The sequence below is a fragment of the Peromyscus maniculatus genome, chromosome 10 (genome assembly GCF_049852395.1).
Source record: "Peromyscus maniculatus bairdii isolate BWxNUB_F1_BW_parent chromosome 10, HU_Pman_BW_mat_3.1, whole genome shotgun sequence".
In the NCBI taxonomy this organism is placed as follows: Eukaryota; Metazoa; Chordata; class Mammalia; order Rodentia; family Cricetidae; genus Peromyscus; species Peromyscus maniculatus.
The window spans coordinates 100,346,291-100,359,324 of record NC_134861.1 but is presented as its reverse complement, the minus strand read 5'-3'; the positions used below and the strand labels follow the sequence as shown (position 1 = coordinate 100,359,324).

General features: G+C 41.5%; 1 protein-coding gene across 5 annotated transcripts in view; it reads left to right on the top strand.

The window, feature by feature from the left end:
* Glmn (glomulin, FKBP associated protein) overlaps positions 1 to 12,001 on the top strand; it is a 40,458-nt gene extending 28,457 nt beyond the window's left edge. For 3 of the 5 annotated variants that reach the window (XM_006985825.4, XM_016004348.3, XM_016004347.3), the window contains exons 14-19: positions 1,415 to 1,499; positions 1,979 to 2,085; positions 2,721 to 2,784; positions 10,557 to 10,680; positions 11,498 to 11,580; positions 11,838 to 12,001. In XM_006985825.4, the coding sequence (XP_006985887.2) occupies positions 1,415 to 1,499; positions 1,979 to 2,085; positions 2,721 to 2,784; positions 10,557 to 10,680; positions 11,498 to 11,580; positions 11,838 to 11,954 (580 nt within the window). In that variant the 3' untranslated portion in view covers positions 11,955 to 12,001. The remainder of the gene's footprint in view (positions 1 to 1,414; positions 1,500 to 1,978; positions 2,086 to 2,720; positions 2,785 to 10,556; positions 10,681 to 11,497; positions 11,581 to 11,837) is intronic. The other 2 variants (XM_016004349.3, XM_076546933.1) reach the window with 1 other exon arrangement.
* The last annotated feature ends 1,033 nt before the right edge of the window (positions 12,002 to 13,034 follow it).

Here is a 13,034-nt window from a genome sequence, read left to right as displayed (position 1 = left end):
AAGGTCTTTGGGTGTATCTAGTGCTAGCATCCTCAAGCCTGTCCAGGCCTTCACTTCTGATAAGAGTCAGGCCTGGCTTACACAGCCCTAGCCTTTAGATCTTATACCAAGTTCCTTATTTTGCTCCACTGTACTCTGTCAGTAGATCCCTTTTCCTTAGTCCTTCTTGGTAGCTTCCCATCATGGGCTCATGGCCTCAGTCTGTGCAGTTGGCTCTGTTACTTTGGGACAGAGCATCATGGTCGTGTGTCGGCAGCGGGAGGGCTACCTCCCTCATGGCCAGGGGCACAGGCACAGAAGGGTGGGAAGGGTCAGAGTCCCGGTCCCTTCTTTAAGCACATGCCCTAGTGACCTACTTTCCTTCCGTGAGGTCCCATTTCCTAAAGATGCCACCACCACTAAGAACCAGGACTTTTGCACATGAGCCTTTAGGGGACACTGAAGATTTCAGCCATTACACTGTCATCAGGTTTCCTTTCTCAAGTAAGCCAGCATTAGTCTACTGTTATAGGGAACAATTCTGAAAGTTTTTAGGTTACACTGGTCCCCATTCTTGCCATGTTAAATTATAATTACATGCATGAAAAGATTAGAATTTGGTTTAACAGAAATTTCTTATCTGATGGCTGAGGAGGTAGCTCAGTAGGTAAGAACACCTTCACAAGCATTGGAACCCGTGTTCAGATCTCCAGAATCAACATGAAGAACCAGGTGTGTAGCCAGTTGGTGGTGGTGCCCACCTTTAATCCCAGCGCTTGGTAGGCAGGGGCAGGAAGATCTCTGAGTTTAAGGAAGGCCAGCCTGGTCTACAGAGTGAGTTTCAGGACAGCCAGGGCTACACAGAGACTCCAAGTCTCAAAGAAAACAAAACAACAACAACAAAGATGGTCATGGTCATATACACCTTTAACTCCGACGCTGGGTGGGGAGGTTAGAGGGGCAGGAACTAGGAGGATGGCTGGGGCTTGCTGTACCAGCCTCGCCTCAGGACCATGAGAGACCCTGTCTCAAAAGAATAAGGAGACCAACAGAACAGACACCCGTTGTTCTCTGGCACGCACGCACGCGCATGCACACACACATACATGTATACACACACACACACATACATGTATACACACACACACATACGACAGATAGAACAGGACACCCATTCTCTAGCCTCTACACACAAGTACATACACACTAAAAAAAAATTTTTTAGAAAGACCCAGTTGTACATAAAATTTACCAGTTAGTGAAAACAAAAACTGTTAAGATAACTTATAGTTAGCTGGCCACATTGATAATTGTCTCCACTGTGAATTTTATATTCTTAGAAGTTATATAAGGTCCAGTTGAAAATTGTAAACTTTTTATCACTAATTATATTGCAGTTTAATATAATTTTATGTGTTATAATTATGCTTTCAAGGTGCTTATTAAATACAAGTCATCACTCGGGTGTTGAAGGCTTTGTAATTCAAAATATCAAAAATCAGATTGATGAGACATTTAAGGTAAGAGTACAGACCCAGGTGAGGGGTCAGTTATTAATTTATTCACATGTAGCATACATCAGTATTGATTTACCCACAGCATTTTTCTGTCTATAATATTAAAGTATAATTCCCTATTTAAAAAGCAAACACCACTGCCCCTCTGAATTTTGAAGACTTGTTAACTATAAACTTAAACCATATTGCTTCTTTTGGCTGATAATATGGCTTTTGTTGTCCTATATACTTCAGAAAAATAACAATTTGAGTTTGGTCTGTATGTGAATATCCATAACCCCATGTAGAAAAAAGACCCCCAGTGTTCTCAAACTGGCAAGATATCCACATATGACTAGAAAGTGAATGGGTACATAGACATGAGAGTTAAAAATGTATGTGTGTTAAACATATTATAGTTTTTGTAATATCATCTTATTATACTATATAAGGTTTATGATGCTATTACATAAACTTCTCATAATCTTTCTTTTGCTTTTCAGAAAACATGTAACAAATGGTTTTCAGGACCCCAGCTGATTTCTCTGTTGGACTTGGTACTGTCTCTCCCTGAGGGGGCGGAAACAGATTTACTGCAGAACTCAGACAGGTGAGGTGACCACCACTAGGCTCTAAAAGAAAACTTCTTAAACAAAGAAAATGTTTTCCTGTGACTTTAGGATCTGTATTTAGTTCATAAATGTATGTAAGCTTTTCCTCTTTGTTGCTCAGTGACTTACATAGAAACAAACCTCTTCTCTCAAGGACAGTGACTTACTGATTTTTCTATCTGATTTTCTATCTTTGAAGTACTCAGCATTACACAGAGATTTGAAACCACAGCATTTGTGACTAAAATTTAAGAGTCTCACAAAAACAGTTTATAAAGGGATTATGTATTTGGGCTTTATTTTTCAGGTCCATTTTTTTTCCCATATAGAACATACACTTTTAATTTTGGTGCATTAGAATTGATGTGGAGGAAAGCTGTGTTTATGAACAAAGGACACAAGAACCAGTGGTCTGGAGGACAGTGGGGCTGTCTCTGGGGCGCAGGGGTCACGCTCAGCTTGTGAACTTAGACCAGACAGGGTGAGCTGAACTACTCCACAGACGGGTGGGGTAGTCTCCACGGCAAACGTGTTAACAGCAGCATTTCCAAGCTTTTAACTTGCTTTATATATATTGCAGTTGTTGATTACATAAATTTATACTGAAAATAACAAATTATCTTTTAATTAACAGGATTATGGCTTCGTTAAATTTATTGAGGTATTTGGTTATCAAAGATAATGAAAATGACAATCAAGTAAGTGAATTATTTAGAAAAGAACCTGTGAGTATATTCAGAATGTCTAAGTTTCTCAGCTTTTCTTGATTACTATCGTAAGCCAGCTTTATCATTTATACCCAGCTGTAAAACTTGGCACTGACTCTGACACCCGCTGTCAGTCCCGGCACACTCAGCCTTCACATCTGCCCTGCTTTCCTGCCCTGTCTCCGCTCTCTTGCAGGAAGTCCTGCTAGGCCCTTGTCTTAGTCAGGGTTTCTATTACTATGAAGAGACACCATGACCATGACAACTCTTATAAAGGAAAACATTTCATGGCAGGCTTAGTTTCAGAGGTTGAGTTCATTATCATCATGGAGGGAAACATGGTGGCATGCAGGCAGGCATGGTGCTGGAGACAGAGCCAAGAGTCCTACATCTTTGATCCCCAGGCGACAGGAAGTGAACTGAGACACTGGGCATGGCTTGACCATATATGAGACCCCAAGCCCGCCTCCACAGTGACACACTTGCTCCAGCAAAGCCACACCTCCTAACAGTGCCACTCCCTGTGAGCTTATATGGTCCAATTACATTGACCCCCAGCCCTGCTGGTGGATAAGTTACAAGTCATGTGTTAACTGACCCTCTGGAGCTCCACAAACACACGGACCTCTTACTCAGCTTCTTCTACTCGTATATAGGTCAGGGTTTTAATCAGAGCTATATGAGATAAAATTATCACATATCACCTCAGACATGACAAATGCATTTGTTCACAGCACTTTTTGAATGGGGTGTAGGAAGTCGAATTTTTTTTAATAACACTTCATTAGAAGTATTCAATAAATAGAAAACTACTTGAGGGAGATGTCATACAGTAAAATCACATTTACGTTTAAGCTCCTTTCTGCCTACTCCATTCTAATAATTGCTCTCCTATTATCTGTAACCACATGAATCATGTTAGTATGGATTTCTTTTTTTAAAAAAGTGATAGGAAGACTTACTAAGTAAGTCACACTTAGGTGAGGAGTCTGAGCAGCAGCAGGACCTTCAGCAAACCTAGTGGACTCAGTACTTTGACCTGTTATTCATGCTTAGTCTGAACTAGATGTTTTTTTATTGTGAAAAGGAAATTGAAATGTCCAGCAAACCTGAAAGAACTTAACAGCAGGCGCTCATTCGACAGACCCACCTGTCCCACTTGATTCCTCATGCATCTCTCTCCTCTCAGTTTCTCGTTTTTTTGGGGGATGGGGTGGGTTTTTTTTTTTCCAAGACAGGATCTCACTTTGTAGCCCTGGCTGTCCTAGAACCCACTCTGTAGACCAGGCTGGCCTTGAACTCACAGAGATCCACCTGCCTCTGCCTCCCGGTGTTAGGATTAAAGGAGTGCACCGCCACGGCCCAGCTCTCGTTATAATTTTTGATGCATTTCAGTGTTAACTATAGACATCAGTATATTTTGTCCCAATATTTCAGCATATATTTCATCAGGCAGAGTTAAGTATTTGCAGCAGTTTTTCTTCTAAGTGAGTTTACATAGATGACGTGCACAGGCTTTACGTGTACAGTCGCTGTTTGAGTAGCTGTGTAGATCTGTTTTATCCAGCTGTGTGTCAAATTTGCCATCATGGCAGATGTGCCCATATGTTCTTCTCACTGGTCTACCACTCACGGACAGAGGTGGCCACTGTCCTGGCCAGGTGCTGTGTGTCATCTTCACAATGCTGAAAGAAAACTACTCTGTTTCCCTTCTCATTAACCCTTCTCTCACAAGAAGGATCAGTAATTTTCTCAAGAGTAGAAAGTAATAGAAATTGGCTGTGCCGGGCGGTGGTGGCGCACGCCTTTAATCCCAGCACTCGGGAGGCAGAGCCAGGTGGATCTCTGTGAGTTCGAGGCCAGCCTGGGCTACCAAGTGAGTTCCAGGAAAGGCGCAAAGCTACACAGAGAAACCCTGTCTCGAAAAACCAAAAAAAAAAAAAAAAGGAAATTGGCTGTGACTCCATGTGAACTGTTGAACTCTCTTAAGAACAGAAAAACTACAATATGTATTGAGCAGCACCAGGCCTTGGGCCCTGGCAGGCGTCCTTAGGGAAGGTATGAGTTTACCTGTCGTAATCAGGAAGGCTGAGCATACACAAGGTGATGGGATTTGCTTGACACAAAGAACCTCACTGACTCGGAATGACAGATGTCCTTGCTGTAGAGTACAGCCTAACACAGGGTCAGAAGTCCCTGCTTAGAGGAGGAAGGTAATGTCTGACTCCTGTAGGTAATGTCTTATAACAATTTTGTGTGGACATTTTATAATGAAGAAAGAATACCCACTTAGAGGTCTGCCTTATTTAATGGTTTATTTTTTCCCCATTGGAACCGAATACTGGTTTTTATTTGTTTTGTGCTGTAAGCCACCATACCAGGGAAATGATAATAGAAGTCCTAAATGCCAGATTGACGCCGTGTATGCAGTTTAACAGCCTGTCTGTAATGGAGACATTCCTAAGAACAGTTACAATGAGGAAAAGCAAATTTAGCCACTGCGGTTAACAAGTCACTGACAGCTTCTGTCCAGGTGTGACTCCTCTGTATGGTGGCACTTACAGGGCTGGGGAGGGTCACAAGTTCCAGGCCAGCCTGCAGTGCGAAGCAAGACCATGTCTAAAACAAGAAGTGCTGTTCTGGCTTGTCGTACAGGTTACAAAGTGATACTGTGTTGATGTTGAATTGTGGGCATTTTACTCAGAGGAACCCTACCAGTTCCTGTTTTTGCCCATTTGGGTGTGCTACAAGATGAAAAGCTAGAAAGTCAGAAAGGCACACAGGAAGAGATAGAAAGCCACTCTCTTATAAAGTCAATAAAACAGTCCATGAGTAATAACCTTTCTTTCTGACCAACTGGAGTCATAGCCAGCTCTTTACTTTCCTAAGTTCTCCCTCTTAGCCCCCTGCAGGTTTTCAGCACGTCTCCCACACTCAGTTTCCTGTCATTTTTAGACTCTTACAGGCGAGTATTTCCCATCTCTAATTTTTATAGCTCACATCCTCTATTGTTGGGTTTCTTTAGATAGTTGTTACTTGTTTTGAATCACGTTTATTCTAAAGTGGAGCTGTAACTGTGCTTACCCTCTGCACTCCTCACTCAGATGTTTTCTGATGCCTGTTTATTCAGAATTAAAATGTGCCAGGACTGGAATTGTAGCTCAGTGGCCGAATAATTGTCTGTCATGAGGTTTGGATTCAATCCTTAGCACCACAATAGAAAAGTGAAATGAAATGAAACATCTCCACTGCATAATCTGTGGAGCCACGTGGCTAATGGTGGTGGACATTCCTTACTATTGAAGGGTAAAGGTTCCGTGATACCATTTAATAAATAAGGCATTCTGTTAGGAGAAGGGTCAAGAGTGGGATGGCCATGCCCTCTTCCATTTCTTCCTTTTATTATGGCTGACTCTGTGCTTGTGAGATTCCCACCTGTTCCAGAACCTATTTCACTGTGGTGTAGAAAGGTCTGGTGGGGTTAGGTAGGCTCCAGTGAATTTTTAACGCATAATTAAGATAGAAAACAAAAAAGTTCAGTATTGTTAAATCAGTGACATGGATATGAAATGAAAGGCAGACAATTGTGAGGATTTCAAAGTTTAATCTTTATAAACATTGTAAAAATCTTGTTACTTTTTTAACATCAAAGATGAAAGAAATCTTAAACTTATTTCTTTTGTGTTTTAAAAAAGATCTGGTAACTTTCATGTAAGACAAAGAATATATTTTTACCTCCATAGCATCTTGACTCCCACATGCTTCTAAAAACAGTATAGTTCATTATCGGAGAGACTGGAATTATGCTGAACAGCATGTGAAAGAACTTTTCTTTAGCCTAATTTTGAAGGGTGTTTTTAATAGTCAATGTTTTAATGTTACGGACTACAAATTAAAATAAATTATTGCCCTTAGCTTGATGCCATAGCTCATGCCTGTAATTACAGCTTTTGGGAGGCGAGGTTGGCAAAGAGAAAGAAACTGGAGTATTTTTACAGTTATACCTTTTTTTGTTATTTGTAAGTTCATGGTTTTGTAATTAAATTACTCATTTGTTTTACATCCCAACTGCAGTTTCCCCTCTCTCCTCTCCTCCCATCCACTCCCTTTACACACACACACACACACACACACACACACACACACACACACACCCGCCGCCCCATCCATTCCTCTGTTTCTGTTCAGAAAGGGGCAGGCCTCCCATGGGTGTCAACAAATCACGGCATATCAAGTTGAGGTAGGACCAAGCTCCTTCCCTTGTATTAAGGCTGGACAAGGCAGCCCATTATGAAGAATAGGTTCCCAAAAGCCAGTCAAAGCGTTAAGAGAAAGCACCTGCTCCCACTGCTGGGCGTCCCACACCAGTGGAAGTCAGAGGACAATTTTGGGATGTAGGTCTCAGGATCAAACTCAGATTGTTGGGGTTGGCAGTGAAGGCCTTAACCCACTGAGCCTTCTTCCTGGCCTATTGTTTTTGTTGTTGTGTTTAAACAGGGTCTCAAGTTGTCCCTGCTGGACTGGAACTCACTATGTAGCCAGCAATGACCACAAATTCTGAGATTGTAAGACCCTTGTATTGGTTGAAGCGGGGAGGGCCAACAGGCCAGGTTGTGAATTCCAGCTAGAATTTGTCTTGCATGGGCATCATGACAACAGGATTGTCAGGATTCCCACCTGCGGGAAGGTGTGTGTGCGCAGGAAGTCTTTCTTAGCTCTAGAGGGCGCTTGAGAGCAGAGGTGGGGGGCTGCCTCCCGCCCCCCCTCCCGCCCTTGCTCTTCTAGGACAACCTAGTAAGACCCAGCCAGTTACAACTTACTGTTTATCTTGATTTTTGTTTCAAATGTGGTTCTCACTATGTGGCTCTGGCTGGCCTGTAATTTGCCAACATCTTTCAATCATTTATATATATAATGTTTTATATTAAGTGATATAGACATAAAAAATGTTAAACACCTGAAGTGTTAGCTAATGGCTACCTCTTGAGTAAGAGGACTTCGACCATAACTAATCTTTTCTTTTATATAGATATGGGAAGTTATTTCCTTTTGATAAAGCTAAGTGTAGGCTACAGAGTGTTCCCCTGGGAACTTGAGAGACGGCTCAGTGGTTAAGTGGACTGGCTACTCTTGTGAAGGACCTGGGTTTGATTCCCAGCACCCACTCCAGTTCCAAGAGATCCAATGCTCTCTTCTCGCCCCTCTGTGCATGAGGCACACATATGGTACACAGACGTATATTAAAAAAATACCTCATACACATTTGAAAAAAGAAGTGTTAAGGGTGTTCTTCGTGAATGCAATGGGTTTGATTGTCATTAACGACTTAATCAGCCTTGAAAGTAGCAGTTCTGGTGAGCTGTGCTTTTAGCTTACAGGTAGCAGAGCGGAGAAGTTCTTAAAAAGGGAACAGAGACAGAGACAGGAGCTGACATGAAAGGACTTGGAGAGAGGTGGAAACAGACGTGAGAACAGTGGCAGCACATGAGTTGTGTAGCAAACATGAAAGCCCCTAAAAGCACATTAAAACCACAAAACAGGTCCTCTGTTTACAGACAAGAGACAATGAGTAACAGGCGGCAAGGTGGCCCGAGTCAGTCTACCCCGACCTCCACACAGGGCTGTGGTGTGCACAGACATGCACACACGTATGTGCGCAGGAGAAACAGCTTGGCAGGTGGAGGTACCTGCACTCAGGCCTGACCATCTGAGTTCGACCTCTGCATCCCACAAAGTGTCGAGAGAAGAATCAACTCTAGTTGTCCGGGGTGTGTGTGTGTGTGTGTGTGTGTGTGTGTGTGTGTGTGTGTTTTATGTAGCCTTGTCTGTTCTGGAACTCGCTCTGCAGATCAGGCTGGCCTCAAACTCATAGACCCCCTGCCTCTGTCTCCCAAGTGCTGGGATTAAAGGCCTGTGCCACCAAATTGTCCTTTTTGACCTCCACATTGGCACCATGGCACAGCACCTGTCCTCATTCATGCACACATGCACACACAAAGTAAATTTACAAAATAAACAAATAAAAGCAGGAATCACTGGCCCATCACCCCTCGTTGATATTATACTCTCTGGGTGCTCTGCCACATTTTTCTCTTTTAAATGAGAATGAAGTCATGCTATATAAAGTTTCTCCCATTCAACAATATTTACTCAAGAAAAAATTTAATGGCTATGTAGTTTTCCATTATGTGCATATACGACAACTTGACATTTTCCTGTTATGAAACATTCTTGCATTCTTTTTCATTGAACATTGTTTTTAAAGGCACCTCTCCAATGCAATCATTACAAAATACATCTTTGTTTTCCTAGAATAAATCCACAGATGTTGAATGAACTGTTAGGCATATTTTTGAAGTTTGAATTCATATCTAGTTTTATTTAGACCTCTGCATTTTCCAGCAGTATAAGAGAAGTTTTTAAAAGATAGTTTGTTGTTTTTTCCTTTTACTAGCATATGTTATCTGACCAATCATGGGTTTCATTGTGACATTTCCACAGAGGCATTAGAATACTTCCATCGCGGTGAACTTCCCTTCACACTCTGCCTGCTCCCTCCCTCCCTCCCTCCCTCCCTCCCTCCCTCCCTCCCTCCCTCCCTCCCTCCATCAGTCCTTCTCTCAAATATTCCTCTTCTATTTTCATGTCTTTTTCTTAGAAGGAGAAAAAAAAGCCTGGATTCTGCATATGAGAGATAACGTCTGAGTATCATATTTCACATAAAATTAACTTCAGTTTCACCCACTTTTCTGAAGTGGCACTTGGACTCCTTGTGACAGAATAATACCTGATTATGTGCACACCACACTCCTTCGTGTCCCGAGTTTTGGGCACCGAGGTTGGGGCTGTAACTTGGGTGTTGTGAATAGTGCATCATGTACCTGGGTGTGTGGGAATCACTACATATGCTAGCTTTGATTCATGTTCTATTTCTAGTTTTTTGAGAAACCTTGATACCAATTTCTATAGTGGCTGGACAAATGAACATTCCTGCCAACAATGTATGAGTGCTACAGAGATTTCAGGGAAAAGATGTGTGGAGTCATTATTATCAGTTGTTACACAGGATCCCTATAAACTCATTATAGAGTAAGTGTGTTCCATCTCATTGATATGGTTAAGGATAACTGAATTCCCTATATAAACTGTATTTTCTGGTGTATAAGGCCTGGAAGTCTTATACCATCAATGTTTTGTATTTATCTCTCTCTCTTTTTTTTAAATTAAGTTAAAAACTTCATTACTGCCCCTTTTTTTGTACCACAGTTGTAAGTGATCTTGACATGAAAACTTCTCAGATACATGACAAAATGCTAAACTGACCATCTGCTGCGGCCATCAAGAAAACACAAATTAATTTAGTTTTAAAAGTCTCCATTAGTAGGAAAGAGAAAAAATCTTCTGGAATGTGACCCATAGCCAAGCACTCCAAGTAATACATCCAGTGATGAGGCCGACTTAAAGTAGAGCCACTGTGGAGATGGTTTGTAGGAGATGGAAAGTGATAGGATGCTCCCGGTTAATTTTGTCACAGACCTCAAAACCAGTAGTTATTCAAGCAGAATAGTGATGAGCAGTGTGCCGAACACTTCTGTTTTAGTGGGTTCTTAGGACCGACACCATAACTTGATGTTAATAGTGGCTTAAAGAGCAGGACCGCGGTACAGTCATTGTTTCTCCCAGCTAGCGCATGTGTATTAACAGAAGGCATCCTGTATGTGCTGAACCAAGTAACTAATTTGTTCATTAAATCTTCTGAACAGACTGGATTATGGACAGAACTTGGAAAAATTGAAAATAACTTTTTAAAGCCACTTCATATAGGACTTAATATGTCAAAAGCACATTACGAAGCAGAAATCAAAAACAGCCAACGAAATAGCCAAGGTTGGTAGCATGCAATTTTATTTTCCATTAGGTCTAAAATTCAGATTCTGAAATGATCATATTGTTTTTAAATATGTGTGTGTGCCTAAGTGTATTTATGTGTACCATATGTATGTATGAGCCACAGAAGTCAGAAGAAGGTGTTGGATCACTTGGAAATGGAGTTACAGATGCTTTAGACCTCCGTGTGTGCTGGGAACACACAGGTTCTGTTAGAGCAGTAACTGCTCTCACCACTGAGCCTGTTCTCCAGTCCCAAACTATCACACTTTAGTGTATGTTCACCTTATATAAAAGTGAAAGCTATTAACTAAACTAATGATTCTTAGCCAATAAAGCTGTTTTTAGAAAGAATCAGTTCACATGTTGCATAATTCTAGTGTTTGATTTTGTTTATAACAAATATTCTATAAGGTGTTACCTCATTGACACATATTTTAAAATTAGTAAGATTGAAGTAGCTTGAAAATGTATTATTAAAATCTGAAAGATGACAAGTGGGTGACTCAGTGGGTATGGGGCTTGCCATCTGTCAAGCCCCAAACCCAAGTTCAGTCTCTGGGACCCAAGTGGAAGAAGAGAGCCAATTCCTCCAGGTTGTCCTGTGACCCCCACAGGTACCACGCCACACATAAACACACAAAGTAAATAAAGACATGAACTAAAATCTGAGATCTGGGGATCAGCTCAGCAGCAAAGCATCTGCCTAGTACGTTCAAGACCCTGGGTTTCACCCCCGCACCACACACACAGAGTGCTGAAACTCTGAGAACAGCTGTAGTGGCTAAATGTGAGATGCTTTCTTCTTCCTGTACAGCAGCCTCGATGTGCCAAGGTGTCTGCTCTGTGACTGTAGGTGGAGAAGAGGTCCCTTCCATGCCTCCGGAGATGCAACTTAAGGTAACTCCCCAAATTTTAAGCTACATCCAGTCTGAGGTCTGTTCTGTGCTAAGTTTTAGAGGCAGCATTAATGACACAGGTGTGTGTGTGTGTGTGTGTGTGTGTGTGTGTGTGTGTGTGTGTGTGTACGTGTGTGTACGTAGGCCTGGAACCCCAGCAGTGGGGAGACTGACACAGGAGGATTGCAAGTTGTCGGCTAGTCTGGTCTGCTTCACAAGACCCTATCTCAAAAAGACTAATTTTCCTTGGCATTTCAGGTCCTACATTCAGCTCTTTTCACATTTGACTTGATTGAAAGTGTTCTGGCTCGAGTGGAAGAACTCATTGAGATCAAAACAAAGTCTACCTCTGAAGAAAGTGTTGGAATAAAGTAAAAGTTTTGTTTCATAAATAAAAACCAAGAAGATGATGTTTTACAGTATATTTTAGGGGCTTGTCAGTTTCTGATACATGGATCAGTAGTAAACAGTCTTTGCCTTAAAAAGCCTGGAGAGATGGCTCAGTGGTTAAGAGCACTTCCTGCTCTTTTGGAGGACATGGGTAGAGTGCTCAGCACCCACATGGAGGCTCACAACTGCCTATAACTCCAGATGCAGAGGATGTGACCTCCATGGGCACCAGGCACCTACATGGTATACATACATACATGCAGGCAAAACATCCACACACATAGAATAATTTTTTTAAAAAAAGTACTACTTTAGAAGACCCAATACAAACTAATTTGTTTATAACATCAAAAAATGTAGTCAAAATGCTGTATTCATCCACATACTTGTGAATTTATATTTTAAAAAAACCAGATACGCTTTCTGCTTTTTGGGTGCTTTTTAACACTGGAGCACCTACTGTCAAGCTGGACACTCACCACTGGAAATGTAGCCATTCTGACTTCAGAACAGTTGACTGGTTTCTTTAACTTTCCTCCCTTTTCATGCCTTAGAAGCAATCTTACAAAATACCCAGTGCCTGTAGTGCATTGGGAGGCAGAGGGAGGAGAATTAAAAACAAGCCTTATCACGTGAAATCTGTCTCAAGAGACTTGAAAAGGTGTCTCTAACAGCTAAATATGAAAGTGCCTGCAGAAATTAGAAACCCCAAATGTACATGGCTTTAACTTTAGTCCAACTAGTCAATTCTGTGCTTCCATTTCTTACTAGATTTGAGCATCCAACTTGGTATCATTAAGAAACTACGAGTTTAGCCAAGTGGTGGTGGTGCATACCTTTAATCCTAGCACTCAGGAGGCAGAGGAAGGTAGATCTCGGTGAGTTTGAGGTCAGCCTTGTCTACAGAGTGAGTTCTAGGACAGCCAGGGCTACATAGACAAACTGTCTTGAAAAACCAAAAAAAAAAAAAAAAAAAAAAAAAAGGAGAGAGAGGAAGAGAGAGAAACTATGAGTTTTACTGTATGTACCAAGTATTTTCTCTTTGTTTTTCCATGGTGTTTATAA